Here is a 24,255-nt window from a genome sequence, read left to right as displayed (position 1 = left end):
AAATATACTCCACAAAACTAGTCAAACAGAAAAATCTTTCACAACAAAATGTTAACAAACCACTTAAATACTCGGCATAAAATTTTCAGCAAATTTAAATAATAATTCGTTTGCAAGGAGCAGTTTGAATTTTGAAATTATGTCGAAAATTAGGTTTTGAGGAAATCAATATTTTCTGTTTTACTATTGCAAATTTCATTATTTCATAAACATTTTAGTTTTTAATACAAATTCACCACAAATAAGGTCTTATGATTCATTTGAAACGGTATTAGTATTAAAATTTAAATATTATATGCTCTTTTTACTCGTGCATTTTATATGCATTTTTATATGCATTTTTTAGTAAAAGAAAAGGGCGTGGCTCCCACAAAAAGTGTCATAACTTCGCCAGTTTTCCACCGATTCAATTCTTCTGTTTTTAAACGGTTCAGCTAAAGTTCTAGTTTTTAGAAAAATAATAAATGAAAACCCATTTGTTTGACCAATTTTTACTCATCTGAAAGCCCCTTATCGCCTTTTATTTTATTTCCTTTTCAACTGGAGGTTTTTAAAATTGATTCTGCATTAAAAATAACTTCTTTCCCTAAAAAAATTCTCTCAGAATTTTCACCAATTTTCAATTCTGCCCAAGATCCTTTTTGTGATTTGGATTAGATATCTGAAATTTTCTGCTTTGTTGTTTACATTGTGAAATAACCTGCTGCATTTCACTGGCAACTTTCCCCCTACCCCCACTTAATCTCCCAACATTGCTGACATCAAATCCTGATGTATATGTTTACGTTTTTGGGAACATAGACATAAGCTATTCGTGCAAGTTCGCAGTTAGGAGCTCGCCTTTTTATTTCCATGCAATTTTTCAAACCATCCACCAGGGTTTGCATTAGGGTGTGGGATTATGCAATCCAACCAACTTTTTCTAATATTCCACTCGATTAAAATCCTTTTACATGCTGTTCACATTAGTGGGCACACGCAAAAAATATTGTGAAATTTCTTACCTCAGAGTTTTCTATGGTTCATATTTATTTTAAGAAGTTAGCCAGATTTTAGCAACCAAATAAAGCCTTCTCTTTTGATGCTATGCTCATGAAATAAATTTTATGCTACAAATGAAATGCATTCTTTGTGGAAATAAATTTTTACATAAAATGTTCTCAAACAATAAGTTAAACTGCAAGAAAATTAAAAATTAAAAAAAAAAAAAAACGCTCCCATTTTGATTTTAGAAATCCCCCTTTAAATTTTGGTCAGGATGGGAAATCTTACCTTATTTTTTTTTCCCCTAGTGTTAACACTGCCAAATCTCTTAGAATGAAATAAGAGATGACCTGATAATACTTTTTTTTTTTACTAAACTAAACCATTCTTCTCTGGTAATTACTTAATTAGTCTCATTTTGCAAAATTTTTAATATGCAAATTGGAACAATTTCCAGGATTTCTATTATTAAATCTCTAATACTTGAATCTCTAATAACTGAATTTCGATAACTGCTGTAATACATGTGTGTAAAACTTCTTTTTTCTGGGGGGCAGGGGGGGGGATATTTTCGACATTGAAATGTGCTTCCCTTAAAATTTCATGCCATGTTTGAGATTTAATCTGCTTGCATTAAAACTTTATTTTAAAAGTCAAAAGTTTTATTTTAATATGTGCTACCTTATATTATTATTATTTACTTTTTTTTCGGTTTTTATTTTTATAGTTTATTTCTCATCTCAAGTTTGAATTACAGTGAAGTTTCGAAAATCTGAGTCTCAAAATTCCGAGGTTCCACTTAATCTGAGTTTCTTTTTTGATATTTTTAAGATATACTTTTTATAGACAAAAATGTTTTAATCTGAAAATAGAAATAGTTTGCTATGTAGAACTTTCTTAACAATATACAATAAGGTAATGAAAAGAAATTGAAAGGGTTTATGTCAATAACACTTGCTAAGTGACATGGAATATTCTTTGATTCTTAGAGATGGATTAAGAAATGCCTTGGAAAAAATAGGAAGTAGGTTGATACAAAAAATGACTTGAAATTAAAACATTGTTTTGCCTCAAAGGATAAACTAACAGCTCTTTTGGAATATCCGATTGCAATTTAAAAGGGAAGTGCAAAACTTGATGCTGTACAAAGCGTATATACGAAATTTTATCCTTCTATGACTAATGTTTTTGTATTTTATGAGGTACATACGTACGCTCACATGTTGAAACAAATGTCACGACAACAGTACGTGCAGACATCAAGAAAAGAAGTAATCAAAATTCATTTAGGGTTAACTGAAACATAAATTTGTGTTGATATTTAAGTGATAAATTTTTAGAGGAGACAATATTTCCTTTTCATAGTGTAAGGAAGTAAGCAGCGCATGTCCTTATGTAGTCCAAGGAATTTTTCGGATAGTCCAAGTTTTCGGTAATTCAATTGGGGCAAGCCTCAATTACCTCGGATTTTCAATTCTACTGTATTATCAAATTACTGGTAGTGAAAAATTCTAAAGAAAGTACTAAACTTTAAAGGTACAAGCATTTCGTTGTTTAATTTTTCATTATTACCAAAATCATTTTTTTTCCTTTTGTTTGTTAGCTTGATTGTAATGTCTTAAAGTTCATACTGAAATGATATATTTTACAAAGCAATCTTTTAGGAGGGTCATGTTTATACTTCAGTAGAGTCTCGAAAATCCGAGGTAATTGGGGCTCACGCCGCCTCGGATTACTGAAAACTCTGATTATCCGAAAAATTCTATAGACTACATAAGGACATGCGCTGTTTACTTCTTCCGCTATGAAAAGGAAATATTGTCTCCTCAAAAAATTTATCACTCAAATTTCAGGATAAATTTATGTTTTAATTGACCCTAAACGAGTCTTGATTGTTTTTTCTTTTTTGATGTCTGCACATGCTTGTGTGTAAATTTGCAGGAAACCAAAAAATGCCCTTTGATCGTCCTCGAATAGCGTTTGATGAGTTTTGTCGTGACATTTGTGTCTATGTGTGAGTGTGCGTAGGTACCTCACGTCAGAGCCGGCCTTAGCAGATGCGGGGCCCGATTGGAGAGATCTGGCGGGGCCCTTTATAGAACGGTGATACAAATTCGACAAGTGCCGACCGATTTTTCTGATTCGGGCAAGAATTCGAAACTGTCGCAATTGTCCGTCTTCTTTCAAATTTCTACATCACATTTGATTTTTGCATCTTTTTTTTTTCATTATTAAAGAAATGAATGAATGAATGACCACAAAAATAAGTGTAAATTTTAAGAACGTAAGAAAAATAGCTCTGAGAATATTTATGCTCAATCACATGCGTTTGGTGCACGAGAAAAGTGGGGGGGGGGGTGAAAAGAAGTGTGGGGGTTAGGGAACGGCGCCCCGGCTGCTGATTTCTTGTTCCTTTTTTTTTGGTAAAATTGGACGATATTGTGGGATTTTAACATGACTGATTAAATATTTTCCAAAATGTGGAATATGACCTCCAAAACCGGGACGGATGGCCACCGTAGACTTTCTTCTTTCAATTAAAAGTTCGATTATCGTGAAATAACTCTAGAAAAGTCCATTTAGTTAGAATTTTATTTTCGTGGAATAAATCAATCCACCCATAAAAAATCATTTTTGTATCGATCATTATTGTGCAACTTTGAGAAAATGAGAAGTGAGGGGGCAATTCCCTTCACTATTGGAAGTGAGCGGGCGGTTGCCTCCCCCCCCCCCTCTCGTACGAGTCGCCTACGCAATTTACAGCTTAGACGGAAAAAGAAAATGCACCAAAATTTATCAGTTCTAAAAAAAGGAATTTTAGACTACATGCAAAAAATCAGCCGTCTTTGGGATGTCAGAAGTGGAACGGAATTGCAGGGAACAGGGGAGCTTTTCTTGGGAAACTTTTCGAAATTGAAGTTTAAAAAAAGCAGTTTTAGTACGGAGACAAGGTTTGGGGTGGGGGATCGTTAGAGATTAGATAAACCACCCACGGTCCTCGGAAGAGTCTTCAAAGCTGACGTCTAAAATCGCAAATTTGGACAATTCTGTGTAAAATGAAGGGAAAGGAGGAAGGCGGAGGTTCCCCGTCTACCGAATTATTTTTAAAATTTAAGATAAGTTTAGATTAATTTTGGTAATGATAGGGAATTGACGGCTCCTCTCAGATTTTTTTTTTCCGAAATTTTAGTCCCAAGGTGATGTTGATGAAAATGGAGATGAAAGGAATTTGTTGATCTCTTACAGAGGACTTTAAGGCGCAATTTTAGACTATAATTGGTGACATTAGGAGATTCAGTGACTCTTCGAAAATTTTTCGAAATTGAAGTGTTAAAAACTCAATTTTAGGCTCTGTTTGGAAACGATCGAGGGAAAGGGAAGAGATTCTCCCCTTAATTTTTTTCGAAACTGAAATCAATTTTATGCTATCCATGAGAAAGAAGGGTTCGAGGGCTCACTCGTAGTAGTATTTTCTAAAACGGAAATTTTAAGCTATTGTGCTGATTTCAGAGGCCTTTACCAGAAAATATTTTGAAATTTAAATCTTAAAAACACTATTTTAGGCTGCCTTTGGAGCAGGGGCGTGCACAGGGGTGGGGGGCGAGAGATGGGACACCTGTTGGCCCGGGCCCGAGCTTGAAGGGGACCCAATATTTTTTAAACTAGGGGTGAAATATAGGGGTAAGCAATATGGAAGGGGGGGGCCGGAAAAGTAATTTGTGACGGCCCCAAAATTTCTGTGCACGCCCCTGCTTTGGAGACGTTAGAGGAGAAGAAGGGGAGGAGGGTGGTGAAATATATGAATTTTCCTTGGAAAATTCATAAATTTCACCACCCTCCTTCCCTTCCTTGGAAATCCTTTAAAATTGAAACTGAATGATGTAATTTTACTCTGTTTTTTTGTGATAAAGTTGAGGTAAGGGTGGGCATTTGATTAGCCTCCTCCTGAATTTTTTGAAATTGAATTTAAAAAACGCATCTTTTCAGTCACGTTAGGAGATATGTCAGGGTTTGGTGGCTGCCCCAAGAAATTTTTTGGGCTTGAAGATTTAAAAACCTATTTCCAGGCTATATGTAGAAACGTTAGAAGATTAATTGCAATTTGCTTTATAGAATTGTTATGGAGATGTTTTACCCTAATAAAAGCACGCAGTATTTGAAGCATCTTTTGTTTGTTTATTTTTCAGAATTGCAACTAAGTTAGTGTTAATTGTGTAGTAAAAAAATTGTCATTGCTGCTGAGCTTTAAGATTTTTTATCAACACAAATAAAGAAAGTAAAAAAGTAATAAAAGTAAATATATAAATGAAATAAATTAAAAAGATAGCTTTGGAGATTCCTGAAATTTCGGAGTCTCAGGGGTAAGTTTACGCATTGCCAATGTGATAGTAAGATCCTGGGATAGGGGCCCGTATTAATTGCTGATAATCATTAAAAATTTGTACTTTGGTTCCCACTACCTAGTTCTTTTCTCTTGACCGAAAGTTATAGGGTACAGCGGGTACGGCCTTAGATATGGATTTGTGTATGTTTTATTTTTTTCTTCTGAAAATTTATCTGATAGTACTAGTTTCAGATAGGTTTCTAGGGACAGATATTTGCTTACTTTAATAGGGATGCTAAAACTCTCAGGGAACTCCCCCTACTTCCTTAATCACACTGAAAGTAGCTCCAAACCCCCAGCTTAAATATCAGTTAAGTATATTATGATTATTATCAGTTAAGTTCATTTGAACTTTTTATTTTCTTTATTTTCTTAATTATTTTTTTGCGAGCGTTTTTTTTTTTTTTTTTTTGAGCGGGGCCCCTGCTGGCGCGGGGCCCCATTGGGCTCTTTTGCTCTAATCGGTTTAAGGCCGGCTCTGCCTCACGTAATACAAAAACGTTTGTCATAGAAGGAGAAAATTTCGTATATACGAATAGTACAGCGCCAAGTTTTGCACTTCCCTTTTTAATTGCAGTCAGATATTCTAAAAGAGATGTTTGTTCGTTCTTTGAGGCAAAACAATGTTTTGATTTCAAGTTATTTTTTGTATCAACCAACTTCTTACTTTCTCCAAGGCATCTCTTAATCCATCTCTAACAGTCAATTAATATTTCTTGCCGACTGTTATTGACATAAACCTTTCAATATCATGTTATTACCTTATTGTACGTTGTTAGAAAAGTTCTACATTGCAAAATACATCGATTTTCAGATAAAAGTATGTTTTGTTTGTAAAATGTATACCCTAAAATTGTCAACCAAACGCCTTGAATTAAGCGAAACCTCGAACTTTTGGGACTCGGATTATCGAGACTCTACTGTACTTGCAAATTCTCACAAGAATGTTTAAAATACAAACTTCCATCTAAAATAAAGCTGCATTCAATTTTTTATGCTTATGTTTCCAGTTAAAAAAAAATGCACCAATAAACTTGCTTACAACATGTGATGACGAAATAGAAAGCTGTATATGTGCCTTACAGTCATATATGGAGATAATATGAAGTTCAATATTATATATGTAGATATACAGCATGCAAGACCTCTATTTTCACAACCGTTAGCTCTAGATGCATACTTCCAATCGCAAAAATGATCAGTAAAAAGTGCAGTGTTAAGATATTGGAAATTTAAAGCAAAAAAGAAAAGTAACAAAAAAGGGTATGAAATCAAACTTTTTACATGGACCCTAGGTCCCATAAAATATGTGTTTTATATAAGTACAATGAATATGTATACATACATACTGTTTGACCATCGATTACATGGAAAGGCTGATATCCGGTTTATAGGCGGAAATGGATGTATCTATTAGTTTAGAGGGATGTTAGTTGCTTTGTTTTAGATGTGCACTTTTGCCTCGCTATTATTTACCCTCGGTTTTGTACAAATGAAAATTTGCTCACAGCATCGTTTTTTGAATCTAAAGTATATTCGATCTATATTATCACGGCAAAAGTTAATTGATTTATTTATTCGCAACTAAGTTTTGTGCTTACCATTTTGCTTTTACGTTCCTGCACGATTTGAAAATATTTTATTTCCTTTTTGTTGTTTGCATGGTGACTATTTTTGTTTCCCCTTATTTTATTTTTCAGAATGCAATAAATGAATAAGGCACTAGTGACATTATAAAACTCGTTCATCAAAATCGCATCGCTATTTTCCCTCCCCCCCCCCCCCTGCTAGATTCATTCAGATGGAATCTTCTTTTTTCGGCAGATTGCCAAATTACAACATTTTTTTTATATTTCCTTTAAGGACCGCATCAACAACCCCATTCTCCCGCTACGAGTGTGAGCAGTGGATTTGCTCCCCAGCCAGGCTATGGTGCTTCCCAGCCCGGACAACCTTATGGCAACTATCAGCAGAGTCCTCAAATGCAGCAAGCTCAGTTTAGTCAGCAGCAGCAGCAGCAGCCCCCACAAGCTCAACAACAGCAGCAGCAGATGGCTCAAGTGTATGATATTTAATCTTTTAAGGCTTTTGCAAAATGTGTCTTGTTCAGAGTTTTTTTTATGCTGCATGTATGAAAGCTATTTTCTCTTTTATTTACATTAAACAAAATAGCCTTTGCAACTTTTAGGTGACATTTTTGCTTTTGTTAGTTTGCGAGTTTATACTGTGCATATTTACGTAAGAATATAGACAAATTTTAATATTTTTGAAACATAAAACATTAGTAAATGACTTTTAAAAAAAATTAATATTTTTACCTATTACTACTTTTAAGCTAAGTGTTTATTTCTATACTGCTCAAGGAAAGTAAACAGCAGTGCGTGTCAAGTTTAAATTTTTATTTTTTTAATTGATTAATTTTTTTGCATTTTTTTTCATCTCTTTTACTTTAGCTTTAATTTACAAACTTGCTTAACTGGTTTTGACTGAAAATAAAGCTTGAAAAGAATGTCTAATTCCAAGTTTTCTTATGTTTGTCTGGAATCAAAAACACATTTCTTCAATTATCTCAAGAACTCACTTTTTTAGGTGCTGCCGTTTACCTGCCCACAGTAATATAAATGGATGTACAGTTGAACTCATTTAATATGATCACGTTTAACACGAAATCACGGATAAAACGAGCATTTTGTTTCTTAGGTCTGGTTTGCTATCTAATTACATTTGAAATTTCATGCATAATGCATACATTAAATTGAAAGTCTCGGCTAATACGAACAAATATTCTGACCTCTTTACTTGTTGGATACAGCAATTTTCTTTTTTAGAAATTATTCATCATATTTTAGGGAGTAGAAGCCTCGTTGTGTATTGAGAGGAAAATATTAAAAATTTTGTGCAGAAAATAAAGCCCGTAAATTTGTTTACCTATGAACATTTTAATTTAACAGGAGATAAAAATGTTCATCTTCCATTGTGGGTAACAACCTATTCCGCGATTTTCGATTATCATCTTCCATTTTCAATATTTTCCAAAACATTCATTTATAAAAAAAGTTATTTTGTTCCTGAATGTACTGTGCTTTTTTGTTGTAATATTTTTTAAATATAGGAAAGCATTTCTTCGTTTTTTTTCACAGTATCACTCATTCACGATTGTTACGAATAACGGCTAATGCGACCAAATTTGTAGATTCTTGACATTTCATACTAACAGAGTTCAACTGTAGTTAAATTTTTAACCCCCGAGGCAAAAGGGAGTGGGGTTATGAGTTTGACTTGTGCATCTGCGTATGTCTGTGGCATTCTAGCACCTAAGCAAAAGACCCAATTTTGATAATTCTTTTTTTTTTTTGTTAATATGTTTAGAATTTTTAAGACATATAGAACTGGAATCGTAACCCTTTTAGTAAATTTTAAATACAATTCTGAGCTTTTGTTCATATGACTGGTAATGATTTCATTGTTGGCAGACTATGAGAGAGCTCTCGATGATTTAAAATTGTGTTCTGTTGTCATTTTCTATTTGTTATCATATAAAATACTTGTAATTGTTTTTACTAATGAAGGCTTTAAAAAAGATTTTGAATTTTCCCTCTGGATTTTGATACTAGCAAAACTTCTGAATTAATATGTGTTCAGACCCACAAGATTCATCTCAACATGAGGTTTACCCTTGAGGGAGAGGGGGGTTTAAATTTTAAATTTATCACTAGTTCTTTTTTATATCCTTTAAATTCCACTGTTAGTAGTCCTAGGTTCATAATAAATAATACAATAAATCAAAACAAACAAAGATCAATTTGTTTTGAGAATTTTCTACACATGTCACTTGGTGATGCTTCTCCAAAGTGTCAACTTGTCAATATTTGACAAAGTTTCCATAGAATCTCCTGTTAAACCTTTTGTGACATTTCCTATTAACTGATTCTATGTCAAAAGTTCTTTCTCATCAAGTTTTTTTTAATAAAATCTGCCTTTCAGTTTAGGATTCATTTTGTGTTTTTTGATGTGAGCTAATGCTACATATTAGCTTTAAAACTTAGTAATGATTAATTGGAAAATAAGGAAATTAATAGTACATAGGGTGGTTCTGGTAAGTTAGGACATGACCCTGACAATATGTACCTTTTTGGGGGGTACTAGGGAGGGGTAATTGATTCTGAGTGAAGTTGGGTTATTTTTGTTTGGGGTGCCCAACTAGTGGGGGTCATAGCATAGACTGCCTCATTGACATTTTTAGGGGGGGGGGGGAGGGTTAAGGCATATTTTTCTCTTTTTTGTATGGGGGATCTTTGTGATTTGGGGGGGGGGGGGTAGGCACCCCTGCTTTCTGAGTATTTTATCAAAAACATTCCAACTCAAATCCATGGCAATAACATTTCCCTTTTTCAATGAACTACCTAAAAATATAAAACTTATTACGGCCATAGCTCAACTTATCAAATCCTCATGTTGTTAAAAATAAGAATTAAAGTTTTGGTGCTATGATAACAGGAGGTCAAACTTGGCAGCTAAATAAGAAAACTTAAGTGTCAACTCAAAATTTTTGGTCTTAAAATGTTACTAACGACTGCTTATTTCTAACACTGGGGCCACACTGTAACTGTGCCCCACATTTATTTGGTGTCAGTTTTATTTATTTGATGCTTATCATTAAACAATTTTGTTTTCCAGAAGAGGCAGCCCCTTTGCCCTTCCACCTACTGGTGCTCCAACACAAGGTCAGGCTGGAGGACCTGGTCCTTTTGCTGGTCCACCAACCTCCCAAGCATACCAGGGACAGATGCAGTACCCAGCGGGCTATTCTCCTGGTCCTACTGGTGTACCAGCACCCCCTACGGCTGGCGGGCCTGGATCGACCAATCCCTACTCTCGAGGTCCAACTTCGGGCTACCCCCGTCCGACCCTCAATTATCAAGCTGGATATTGATACTGGCAACTTTAAACATTTTTTCTTTTTTTCACTATGCGCTCTGCTTATGGCAGGCCACATGCGTTCTGTTGGTTGTATTGTCAATAGTTTTGAATGAATGGATTTATAATTGTGGAATCACTTGGAGTTTCCTAAGATGCAGTACAACCTGGTTTATTTGGACTGACTAGGACCTGAAACAATTCATGTAATCAAAAATCTGGATAATTGGGTGATATGGATAATAAGCAAACAAATCCTCAAATACCATTTACCATTTATTACATTAAGAATGGCTTTCTTGGGAGAAAAAAATGCATAGAATTCTTTACAAGGCATTAAATAATTCATATAAAAAAATTCACATCATTTCTTAGCAATGAATTTGTCCACTATCTTATGTTACAAGCACGAGTAGCGTTTAACCACTTAACAGTTTAAATTATTTCCCAATATTGTTCAAAAAATGTCATTTTTTAAATTGCAGTAAATAATGTGTTTCCTTTTTATGAAACAGAAATAATTAAAATTGTTGTAGTTATGATTTTTTTAACTAGAGTTTTAAATGTGCATTGGAAATTTCCTAGTTATTTGCTTAATAATAATCTATATAACTAGAACAGGTCTTAAACCACACAAAACTGGTTTTTCAAGAAAGGTATGATGGACAACTGTTGTTATCTCTTGACAGATTCTTCAACTCTATAATCACTCAAAAAAGAAAACGCAGGCAAAACGAAAATTAAATTGGAAAAAAAAAAGAACGACGTAAAGGAAGATCAAGAATTGGTAGATTGCTGATGAATGTGCGTTTTACGGTCAAAACTGGTTAAATGATGCATGGTTATGCAAATGGATTATTATTAATAGATCAGAATACACTGAGGATTTGGCATACATCTGTTTTCATTTTTGATTTCATAGTTTAAAAATTATTATCCTTGTGAACAAAAAATTTAAAACAAAAAATATTCAAGTTTCAAGTTTGATCTTAATAAACAAGGTTTTACTGTGCATTCTTATCATCTTTGAATATTAAAACTTTTCTTACAGTTTCATTGGAAAAATTATTCATAAAAGTGTAATAATGTCATTCTTCAAATTTTGTGTTTGGAAGTAGCTCTAAAACGAATGCATGTAATGTAATCATCTGTTGCTAGCCCTTATCTCTTCCTGATGCAATTGTTTTCTATTATTTAAGGACTTGGTGTAGTGTATGATACTAGCAAGATAATCACTAAGTAATTTCACCTTCTTATTTGGAAACATCACAGAAATTTACCTTCAGATTATAAATATCAATTTAGGTTGGTTTTGGAACAAATAATGTTGAATTTTTAGCATCAGAAATAAAGTTTCATATTAAGTGATCTCACTGAAGGAATGCATTTTGTCAGAGAGGTAAATAGAATTCAAATCAAAATATTAAATATAATTCAAGTTTTTTATCTTTCTGTGTTTTTTTACATTCATTTAATTTTTTCCCCAAAACCCAACAGAACTCTTAAATTTATATTATCTTCCAAATATTGCAATGCTTGGTTTTTAAGCTTCATTCATTTCCGTTTGTTATGATTAAACTTAGTTATTTTTTTTATAATTTGATTTTTCATCTTTCTTAATTTCATGGTTTGCAACTTAGTGAAATTTAATTAGGTGCCGTTTATTTAAGTAATATAAAGCAAATGTTTCGGTGTCATCTCCTCTTTGAAAATATTCCAATTTTGCAATTATGTTTTTATAAATTGTTTTCTTATTATGTTTCTTTTTCAAGATCAATGTTTTATAAAATATTGCTTTGGTCTAGTATGCTTTTAATTGTGGCAATGTTCTGTATGAAAGAAAGCTTTACACAAAATATATTTTCTGTAGGTTATATAAATTTTAATGTAATAAATATGTATGATGAAAAAGTGTTTGTGTTTTTCAATTTTTTAAAATAAAATGTCAAAATTATTTATCTTTATTTGTCCTTTCCTTAGACATTCACCAATTAACCTTACATTATGTCATGTAAAGCTACCGCTGGACTGGAGATAATCAAATTTTTGGAAGTTCGAACTGTCACCAGCTAAAAGTATTATTTTGGTTTTAGACTACTTTTTAAGTGTAAATCATGCGAAAGTTATGAAGCAAAAAAAGGGGAAAAAGTTTTTAGTTTCTTTAAAATTCCTCATGCTTATATTTCAGTTTAGTTTTCACAGTTTGCATTGTCTAGGAAACTCCTTGGAACGTCGGATCTGAATGGGGTTGTTTCCAAAATTTTAAAATTATCTTTTTCTGAAAGAGCATGCTTAAAAACATAGGATCTGACCATTTTTTAAATAATTTATTTAAGTTTAGTATTTAAAAAAAATTATCTAAATCGGTGAGCTTTTATTGTTTACACTTCTGTCATGTGACATCACAAATGATAAAATGCCATTCAATGTTGCCATTCACAGAACAAAATATTTAATTCGCATCTTTACTCACGTGTATTGGCAATGATGTGGTTGATAGCAGGCGTAGAGCGCAATTTCAATTTGCTGCTTGATTGTCATAACGTGGAAACGTAGTAGAAAGATGCGCCAAATTGCATCATTTGTGATGTCATAAAGACCACACCTAGTTTGAAAAATCGAACATTTTAAAAAAGTAATTAAAAAATAACTGTTGGGAAAATGAAAGTATTTTCTGGGTCCATGTAATTTTTTTTGCTCATTCTATCCATTTCAATGACTAAAAGTAGTACTTTTGACTGAAGGAAACCATCCCAGTCATAAAACATGCATATCACAAACACTTTTATTCACAGGACACTACTTCTGCAACATTAAGACTCACAGCTCATAAATTTCTCAAAAACACCTTTTCTTTCTTCTCTCTCTTTCTCATTACCCAAAAATTAAATCCCAAAAACTCTCTGAAACCAAAACTCATATTATTGTGGTGTCATAGCTGTATTATTTATTAATCACTTTGAAGATATGAAACCCCATTGCAGTTGCGGATTTACTAGAGGGGCGACCGCCCCCTTCGTAACCGTTATTTTCTGAAGACAATAATATGAAATTGAAGAAATTACTAGCAATAGCTACGACTATAATGAAGTAAATTCTACAAATTTGCTTTTGTTTAGTTTTAGACAGTAGGGTAATCGAGTATCGATGGCGTTACCCACTCAGTGGCGGATCACCGCATAGGCGCATGAGGCGCTAGCTGGGGCCTCCAGAAAAGCAGGGGGCCTCGGAGCTGCGAACTGGCCTATCCTCAAAACCAAAATTTTTGTTTTGAGAATTTGTCGTGGAAAGCTATAATTTTGAGTGGAAAATGTTCAAAACTCATGAAAATTGATATTTAATCATGAATTTTAGGCGCGGGCTAATTTCTTCCAATAAGGCCCCCTGAGTCTTAAGGGGCCCCTGGCTTCAGGTAGCTATGTTTGGATTTTCCCTAGAGTTTGGATTTTCCTTTTTCTTCCCACAGTTTCAGCATAAAATTGTCTTTGTAAAATACTCGACAAAATTATTCTGATAAAATGCACAGTTAGTCTTGCCAGCAGGCCCTGCGTACCCGCTAACCACGCAGTGCAGGGGGGACACGACCTAAAAGGGCCCAATGTCCCAAGAAATTGAAAAAATAATAATAAATAAAAATAAAAATACTGGCACTAAGTTTTTATTAACGGTACGAATGTACACACTGCTGGCCTCTGGGGAGTGGCCCTACAGAGTTTTTGCAGGGGGGCCCCAAAATTTATACATCTGGGCCTGATAACCAGTCGTCATTTTTGTGTCAGTATTATATCAGTCCTCAAAATATACCAATCGTCATTTGTGCGATGCGATTACGCCCGAATCGGTGTTTTTCTAAATAAGGGGAGCAGGCAGCAGGATTTACAACATGGGTTGTAAAACTCGACCTCTTGGAATGGTCACTCTTCTTGACTAACAATTATATTCCCTTTCCTTATCTAGAATGCTGAAGGGAGAAGAGACAGATCTGTGGGGGGTCCAGATCGAAGTAGTTTTCACACGCTGGGCACAGCGCACAGCTGTGTTTTCCTGTGTTTTCTTTCTTTACTTTTTGCTAAATTTCCCACTTTCCCATCAGTGACCAACCCGTAACAAGATAGTTTTGTGACGTATTTAACTAAATAAGCAGTTTGGAAAAGGCGGGAATTTTTTCTTTTTTTCTTTCTTTCTTTTTTTTTTTTTTTTGGAGGAAGAACGAAAAAGTTATGTCATTTGCTGTTTTGATTCACTCGTGCTAGTGCTTTTGCTCTGTGTCTTCAATCAACGACAGGACCGTCATTCCTTTTGAGATAAGTTGAATATGTTTTAATAATTATTTTATTTTTAGAATTATGCTGCAATCTTGGTGTTAAATGATAAATTTTGAAATATAATAGGCTACAATTAAAGTTGTACAAAGGTATTGCTTTTGAAAAAAAGAATATACTGTTAATTCTTCTTTAAATCATATTTCCATTACAGAGAAAAGAACCATTTGTCAATTCATTACAAATACGCTTTATAAACTTACTATAAAAATTTTAAATGCCTTGAGTGTTCTCCTTCTTTCACTGGTGCCATTTGTTGTAATATATTTTACAATTTCAACTTCATTAAGATTGATTTACTTATTAAAGACAAACGTTTTATATAAAAACTGTAGTTGTGGCAAACCTAACCTGACAGCGTCGTAATGCTATAATTAAGGTCTGCGTAGCTTTCTTAATGCTGCCAGATTAGTTTCTCCCCAACTATTGAAGTGTTTCAGTTTTATTTTCAGGAGTGTACATCAACATTTGCCATGTACTAAAAAGCATGTTTTACGGCTTCAAAAAAAAAAAAAAAAAAGATGGTAATGATTATATATAAAAAAAACATAAGCTTTAAGATTTGCTTGAAAACTTCTGAAGAATTAGAATTTTCAAACATTAAAGGAAATTAAATTACGAATTTTGAATTTCAGAAGTATATAAATAATTTCAGGAAAAGTAAAATATGAGAGTAAGAATTTCACTTGGATTTGTTCATAGTTGCGCACGCGCGCGCGCGCGAACTCATTATACTTTTCTCCTCATCACCCCACTTCTTAGCGTACGCCTTAGGATTACCACCAGGACTCCGAAAGCCGATGAACTCTTTGAATTTCAGAAAATATTCGAGCAAAGGTCCCCGAACAGACTTTCTTTAATATCATAAAAAAATTAAGTTTTTAAAACTACACCTAGAAAAAATTAAAATTGTATAGCCCCTGAATATAAAATGTTGCTGAAGTTTTTAGGACCATAATTTTGAAAAAAAAAATTTCATGGAAGAGCCCCAGCACCTCTTTCCCGTAAAAATTGTTTATCATGTAAATTTTGTCTGCAATAGTGTTTTTGAAAGTTCAATTTTGAAATTGGAAAGGGGGGGGGGGCAGAGAATTTATTTCGATCTACTTAAAAAAAAATATTGGGGGCACTCCCTGGGCTCCATCCCTTACCCTAACGTTAATAAAATGGCCTATAATCGCGTTTTTAAGGTTTCAATTTCTACCACTTTCAGCTGAGACAACTTCACCTTTCTGTCCATAAACATCAGCAAAGAAAGTCTAAAATAGCGTTTTTAAACCTTCCAAGTTTCAAAAATTTTCCAGGGGAGAACCCCCGAACCCCCCCCCCCCCCCTTTCCTTATCAGATTACAAGTTTTCTCTCTCTTCTTTTTGCTAAGTGCATCGCCCTCCTTAGACTTTTTTCTGATTGCACAACTGAATTATACTTGCATTGGTAAGTGCTAAATGCCCAGGGTTAGGAATTGTCCTAAAATTCCTAAAATTTCTACAATGTTCACACTATATTCCCTACTTGTGTAGAAAAACAAAACTTTTCATTCTGATATGCCTGTATTTTAAGACAAAATAAACTTCGTAGACCTTATTTTTTTTTTTAAGAAAGAGAAAAACTTATGCTGCTGCTACGTTTTTTTTTAGAGAAGGGGGGGGGGGGTGCAGTTAACAAAAACAAATGCTCAATATAAAACTGTTTTATCTATACTTTCTAAATCTTGCAGTCATTCCTCTTCTACAAAAAAGCTATACAACAAAATAAGAACCCAAATGTAAGCACTTGGTTCAAAAAGCTTATTTAGAACAAAAGTTAAATGGTTCGTCCCCAGGTGGGAAGTAATATTTATTTTTATAATGCTTATCTTGCGTTATAGTTTGAGCATTAGCTTGTTCTTCCAATACAAAGACTCAGTTTGCTTTTATTTGTGTTTCTGTTCAGTGAAGTTGGATTATTTCTTGCACATATAATTTTTAAATTTAGTCACTAACTTTTTGTTTTAAAAATGTGAATAACAGTTTGTTTTATTTAAATGACATGGGAAACGAAATTCTCTTCCCTGTGGTTGAAAAAGCAGAGAGAAATAGATGCAAAATTAGCACATGGTGCCATGCAGACAGGGATGAATTTAAAGCATTTTATTTTCACAGAAATTGTCTCATGCTGATGCGGCGAGACATAAGAGGTTGACAGGTAGCTTGAAAAATCAAGCTGTATTTTAAATTCCATGTTCTTTGTCTTTTACTGAAAACATATTGGTTATAATGAAGCAATCCAAAGTTTTTGTTTCAATTTCACTCCAAGATAAAATTTCGTAAGCGGAGGTTTTCTTATAGTTTTAGTTGCCATAAAAAAGAATTATTCATCTGCGTCTTTAAATGATTTATCTGGAATTTACAGGGGTATTTTTGATGATTTTGAGGTATCAAAAAGTATCAGATTATCTGATAAAAAGAAAAATGCAATGAATTTTGGACTTGCACCTTGCACTCTGCTTTTAAACCCTCCTTATTAAGGACATTTTTTCAACAACAACAAAGCAAGTAAAGAAGCAATTGGACATATGTACATTTATTTTTATTTCATACTGATCACTGTGTTAAAAGAATAAAAGATTGAATGCATTGTATTGTAATTTTCAAGATTGAATTTGAAACGTTTTATCATCCACTGCGAAAATCAAGCATATACATTACGTTTAAGTTAAAAAAAAAAAAAAAAAAACTTGATATCTGTTGTCTTAAAATTTTATCAAAATTGTATCCTAAAATTTTTAAAATCACCACTCCGACCCCTGTAAATGCCAGAAAGCGGGGCTCGGAGGATCTCTCCCCCTGTACTGACTAAATTACGTACAAATATAGTAGGCAAAATTTTTCACTGTATTTTTTTTGGGGGGGGTGGCAGAAATGTTGTTTTTCCCTTTTAAATAAGAATGTAACTGTCCCCCCCCCCCAAAAAAAAAATTTGTTCGTTTATTCAAAAAATAAAAAAAGTTATGATTTCCAGCATTGTTAACATTAGTAAGACTGTATCGTTTTTGTTGTGAGGGCCTCAGGATCAGGCTGCGCCTGGGGCCTCACAATCACATGATCCGCCACTGTACCCACTTTTTAATTTTAACCCAAGCTCGCCCCCTCCTCCTTTTTTTTAAACTTTATTAACACTGCGCGGCAAAAAGAAGAAGAAAAAAAAAAAACTCCAAAATGCTTTTGGCATAGTTCTTGCTGATTCTTATGTAAAACGATCCCATGAATCCAAATATTACTGCCGTTTTCCCTCTACACACACCCACTTTTTGGAAATGGCCTCCAAATTGTTTTCAATTTTAGACAGTTTTATAGCCATTATTTTTATTTGGAGATAAAGAGAGCGTTATATTAGCGATTAACACTCTTCTGAGAGGCTAGAGACCTAGAGAGGTGTGAAGTTCAAAAGCATGAATGTTTGGAGCAAGTTAGAATACTCATTGGTGTATTCCTTCTTAAATATTTAAAAAAATCATTAAAACCAATCTTTTTTTCCTAGGGGCTTGTTTTACAATGTTTTCACTTATTTTTGGCACAAAACTAGAGTATAGGACTCGTATTCTATGAGCCCCATGTTCAATTTGTAAAAAAAAAAAGCTCTTGAGGGGGGGAGTGTAATTGTCTCCCTACCTTTGCTCCTACGTGACGGGTCTGGGGGGTAGCTTTTGCAGTTTTCAATTGCCACCCCCTTGAATAGACTATAAATCCGCTCCTGCCCTTTGACTGGAGAGGAAGGACTTCTTTATTAACATGCTAGCTGGCATTGTCCAGCTCTGCACGGTTTACCTCAAAAATAAAAGTTTATGTCAAGTTATGCGTTTTTACCAATCAAGCTTGAATGAGAAGAATCGGTAAAATTGACAGATTATGAAAAAGTAACCAAAAAGGAAAAAAAAATAATCCGGCGATTACAGGAACAGCCTCGAAATGAAAACTACAATTTTATTTGTTCATATCTGAGAAAAAAATGGCAACACATCTTTTTTCTCAATGATTTTCTTAACGCTACAAATTTTAATAAAAGCGTTGTTCAACAATGCCCGTGATTAACAATGAATTTCTAATTGAAGGCTTACCTACATTTTAGCATGAAATTAGTTAAGTTTTAATTCACGTTCTAATTACATTGGAACACATTTTATCCGATGCAGAAAAATGAGTGGTTTCCATGGATATCTTATCCTAATTTCTTCTAGCATTTTTTTGGCCTCATATTATAGACTAGCTGCGTTGCCTAACTTTGGCCGATACACCTTGAAAATAAAAATTGTGTCAAGCGAGGTATATTCAACAATCAAGCTTAAAAAAAAAGTTAATTTAAATTTTGACATCTTGAATTCAAGTTATGTTTCTCGCAATCACGAGTGTGTGTATGTAGGCGTGTGTGTTTGTGTGTACGGGTTATGTATATGTGTGTCAGCCATGTGTGTTTGTGTCTGTGTGCAGGAATGAATGTGTGAGTAGTTGTGTGTGGGTGTCTGTATGTATGTATGTGTGTGCAGTTGTGTATGTATGCGCGTGTGTGTAGGACATGGATGCAACCTGGAGACGGCTTTCGCTATAGGAGCAGCATCGTGAGGAGCCGGTCGACGGTGATGCTGCAGAGGGTGCTGGTGGGAAAAATCAAAGGAACGTCAAAAACAGTCAAATGAGAACAATAAGCAATCGTGATTGCTCAAAAAAAGAAAAAGCAAAATTTCCTTTCCAAAGAATGAGGACAGATATTAAAAAGTATTTTAATACTTTTTAGAATTAAAATGAGAAAGGAAGAAACGATGGATTTAAAAAGCGTAACCAATGGGGGGGGGGGGGAACACAAAATAAGTTAAAGAAGTTGAAATGTGGAAGACAGAAAGAAACAATGGATTTAAAAAGCGTAACAAATGGAAATGCAAATTAATATAGTTAACAACTTGAATGGAGATGAGATTTTTTGAACTTGATTTAAAACGGCTTGTAACTTTTTTCCTTTAGCGATAGAAGCTTAGTTTTTTGACCTTAGGTCGAGATCTGGAGTAAAAAAATGTTGCTCTATCCAATGGTGCGAAGAAGAAAAATTTTGGAACAATTCCTTCACTTTTTATTGATAGATTTAATGAAGAAAGTAGTACCTAAATTTTAGCTAAAACTAAAAAAATCGAGCTGAAAACGCAAGACCCTCCCACCGTAGTTAAGTTAAAGCATTGAAAAAAATTGCATAGAAAGGGGAAAATTCTGCCTTTTCCAACGATATGTAATATTAATATGTGTAAGTAAATTTTCAACCCCATATTCCTGAATTTATGTGAAAATAGGGCCTAAATTGTGGAATAAAAAACTATTTATCGTATTTTTTAATATATATTTTTTGAACGGTTCTGCAAACCTTTCCGATAATGAAAGATAGATACTCTGAAAATTTCAGCGAAATCGACCCGACAGTTCTCGACTTTTGCGCGTTCATACAAACAGACTCTTTTCGGAGACTTCATTTAAAACTATGTAGAGAACCCCCCATTTTCGGGTCCTAAAATTAAATTTGAACGGTTTGGTTACTTTTTTGGCAGTTGAAAACCTCCCCTACATTCCTTCTTTGGTGCGCAAGTACCTCCCTGCCAAATTTGGTCGAGATTGGACTTGAACTGTGGATTTGCATAGAGAATGTACAAACATATATAGGTATATACACACATACACACAGGGTGTTCCGTTTTAACCTGCAAGACCTTTATTATCGCAACCGTTAGTCCTAGATATATACTTCCAATTGCAAAAATGTTTAAAATCAGATGCAGGGTTAAGATATTCAAAGTTTGTAGTAAAAATTAAAAAGAGTCAAAAAATTCAAAATTTAACTTTTTATACTGGCCCCAAGTCCTCTAACTTATATTTAGGGAAATAATCTCCATTAAAAAATATTTTCAACAAAAAAAGTTTGAAATTAGTACGACCAATATTCACCGAGATATGAAACGCAGTGTTTTGCGACTTAGACCACTTTTCACTCACCGTCAATAACACCTTTTGGGAGGAAATACAGCGGTTAACAAGTGTTTAAAATGATATGCGTGCATAGAGCGTGGTTTCACAAATAGATCGAGGTTTTGTAGTGGCATTTTGCGTATCACGGCATAACATTTGCATTTATTTTGAATAGCAATGAAAAATATAAAAACCTTGTTTTTCTTTGACGATTTGTCATTCATCTGAAAGGTCGATAAGTTCCAATCTCATTTTCTGTATGGTCCCTTAAAACTTTGAAATGGAATATCTCCATGAGTTTTGATCGTACAAATGTCAAGTTTTTTGTGCCAGTAATAGTTTTCAATGGAGATTATTGCCCTAAATATAAGTTATGGGACCTGGAGCCCTTATTGTATTTTTTGACTCATTTTAATTTTTACTTCAAGCTTTCAATACCTTAACCCTGCATCTGATTTTGAACATTTTTGCAATTGGAAGTATACATCTAGGACTAACGGTTGCGAAAATAAAGGTCTTGCAGGTTAAAACGGAATACCCTGTATAAACTGATGTTCCCATCAATTTTTCTGAGGGTATACTCCCAGTAATCCATTACGCACAATTTGTGTATGTGATCATATATGTAGTATGTCATAATATGGAAACTTATGAAACTTGAGGGTATACGCTATATGCCTAAAAAATGTTTGAGAGTATACGGCATATATTTAGTATACCCTATGGGAACACCACTGCACATAGATTCTTTGTTTTATTTATGTAGATAAGACAACACAGAGTAAACAACACCCTTTGCTCCAGTGGGAATCAAACCCACGACCTTCCGCATTCGAACCTAAACAAATGAACCACACACATTCTAAAAAGATAACTTTGCCAACTTTTAAAGGAAAAAAAAACACAATTACAGTTAATCATTCTCTTGTAGAATATGAAAATTAATAATGCAAGTAAAATTCATCAGCTCAAACCATTTTAAATTTTGTTTTCTCTTAACAGTCCCTCAAAAGATTAAAAAATAAACAATTTAAATTTTTGACACCTTCAATTAAAAATATGCTTTTTACAATCTCAAGTTGCGATAGGATCGTTGGATCTTTTTTACGATGGGGTGTGTTTGTGTAGATGTGTGTAGACCTATATCTGTGTGTAGACCAATTAATGCTCCGTGCCAATTATTGCTCAGAATGATTATTTTTAGCACTACTGACTTCTCCATCATATTTTTTTTCTTATAATTTTGACTTCAGAAATAGTTAACACTTTTTTCTGAGAGATGATTTCATTTTCTCCACTTTTCTAATTTTCCCAATATAATTTCAAAAAATTTCATTTAATTTTTTAAATTCAATTTTAATATTTTTGTTAATACAATTACATTATATTAACGAGACATAAAAATTAAATAATAGGGGGTGCCTGTGGTCAGCTGGGTAATTTATGAGCACTTTTAATTTTTTTGAGCAATCACGATTGCTTATTGTTCTCACTTGACTGTTTTGATGTCGTTTGATTTTATTTTCTCACCGCCACCCTCTGCACCATTACCGTCGACCGGCTCCTCACGATGCTGCTCCTATAGTGAAAGTAATCTCCAGGTTGCATCCATGTCCTACACACACGTGCATACATACACAACTACACACACACACACACGCACATATACACACAAAAACATACACACACATACACCAACACACACATACACACACAATTACATACAGACACCTACACAGAAACACACACACACACACACACACACATACAAACAACTACCCACACATTCATGCCTGCACACAGACACAAACACATATGCCTAAACACACATACACAATCCCCCCCACACATACACACACATTCATACACACAACTACTCACACACGTAAGCCTGCACACAGACACAAACACACATGCCTACACACACAAACACATACCCCTACACACAGTACACATACCCCCACACACACAAACACACACGCCTACATACACACACTCGTGATTGCAAAAAACATAATTTGAATTCAAGATCTCAAAATTCAAATTTTTTTTTTAATCATTAGTAGTCGTTTAATCTAAGACTTGTATTCTTTATAAAAATTATAAGGTTATCTAGAAATACTATGCTAAAGGAAAGAAACACCGACGCATAAAAAACATTGCAATACTGTTTTCATGTGTATATGTGTTCGATCCGGAACTAAACGAGCCTACTTTCCTGTATACCAATATCTACTTTCTAAAAATCTAATCAATATTCCCAAAAAATAGTTAAAATCGCAAACTGTTTCAAACAAAATGTTTTAATATTTTAAGCCTTATTTCATTTTGTGACAAAAGAGTTAGATTCGAAAGAGTAAGGTTTTTAATTCTAAGACTCGGAGTTTGAATCAGTCATTTTCCCTTTAAGTTCGCAACTCTGCAAATGTTTGCGGAGTCGAAGTCGGACTTATTTTGGGATAAAGGAGTCGGAGTTGAATTTCCAAGAGTCGGAATTAGTCATTTTTTTCTCCGTATATAAATTTTTGCTAAAGCTACGAAGTCGGAGATCGAAGTCGTAGTTCGACTAATTTTCGGGCACAAGAGCCGGAGTCGGAGTCAAGTGCCTCAAAACTTTCGGAGTCGGAGTCGGAAGTTGTTTGTCAAGAGCTATTTCCAAAAAATGTTGTTTGAAGTAAATCCGTCTTTAAGTTCAGAATCTATATTGACTTCCAGTTTTCCCGTAGGCGCTAATAGCAAGGAATTTGAACTGTTCAAAATTGAACAGAAAATTGTTCAAATCAAAAGATATTTTCGATACATGTTCTTCATGAAAAGCTTTTTCCTGCAAAGTGTTTTGAAGCAAATTCTCAATCTCTGTTCGGGATTGCCTTGAATTTCCCCGCAAGTGCTAATGCTAAGTTTCTTTTTTTTTTGAACTGTTCAAAATTGAACGAAAAAGTGTTCAAATCAAAAAATGAATTGCAGGCATGAGGTGTCCTGGCCAAGATTTTTCGAACAAAAAAGAAAAAAAGAAAAAAAACTTGTTCAAATCGGACTGTTCATTCAAAAGTTATTAGGGGGGGGGCAGACAGACTGACAGACATGTTCCCCATCTCAATACCCTACTTTCCAATTTTTATTTTTCGATATTTATTTAATTATTTTTTTATTTTTGACTTTTGTTTTTCGCGATTTCCTTAAGATGCGTTAAGCCTTCTTTCGTGCTTTTTTTCTTCTTTCTCTGACTTTTACTGGGAAAGTAGGCTAAAAATGGCATTACTTCAACTATCTGTTTGTAAAAAAATAAATAACAAAATATTTATATGTTTTTTTTAATCTAATGATATTTAATAATAACTAATGTTTCGTTGAATCACTAATCAGTAATTTAAAGAGTGAAATGTATGATGTAACTGAAAAAAAAGAAAAAAAAAAGTTGTGTCATCAAAAGCTGGGGTGAGGGAAACATAACATAAACTTAGGAAATGATCCTTTCATATTTCATTCTGTTTTACTCACTTTCAAAATTATTTGTATTGTTTTTACTCTGCGCACTTTCATACTACATGTTATAGTAATGTTTGCAGAAAAATACCTTTATTTATTGCTAACAAATGCATTCATCATAGTTTTTTTTGTTGAAGGTATACTATTTTGGAAAATATTTTTCCGCCGATTAATCGG

At 33.8% G+C, this 24,255-nt stretch overlaps 1 protein-coding gene across 1 annotated transcript in view; it reads left to right on the top strand.

Annotated features, from left to right (window-relative positions):
* LOC129220039 (protein TFG-like) overlaps positions 1-12,239 on the top strand; it is a 32,721-nt gene extending 20,482 nt beyond the window's left edge. Inside the window, exons 7-8 of the mRNA XM_054854371.1 lie at positions 7,232-7,430; positions 10,046-12,239. Of these exons, the coding sequence (XP_054710346.1) occupies positions 7,232-7,430; positions 10,046-10,301 (455 nt within the window). The 3' untranslated portion in view covers positions 10,302-12,239. The remainder of the gene's footprint in view (positions 1-7,231; positions 7,431-10,045) is intronic.
* Positions 12,240-24,255: the final 12,016 nt, after the last annotated feature.

The sequence above is a fragment of the Uloborus diversus genome, chromosome 4 (genome assembly GCF_026930045.1).
Source record: "Uloborus diversus isolate 005 chromosome 4, Udiv.v.3.1, whole genome shotgun sequence".
Taxonomy (NCBI): Eukaryota; Metazoa; Arthropoda; class Arachnida; order Araneae; family Uloboridae; genus Uloborus; species Uloborus diversus.
Note: the sequence above shows the minus strand (reverse complement) of the source record. Positions and strands in the feature narration are given on the sequence as shown.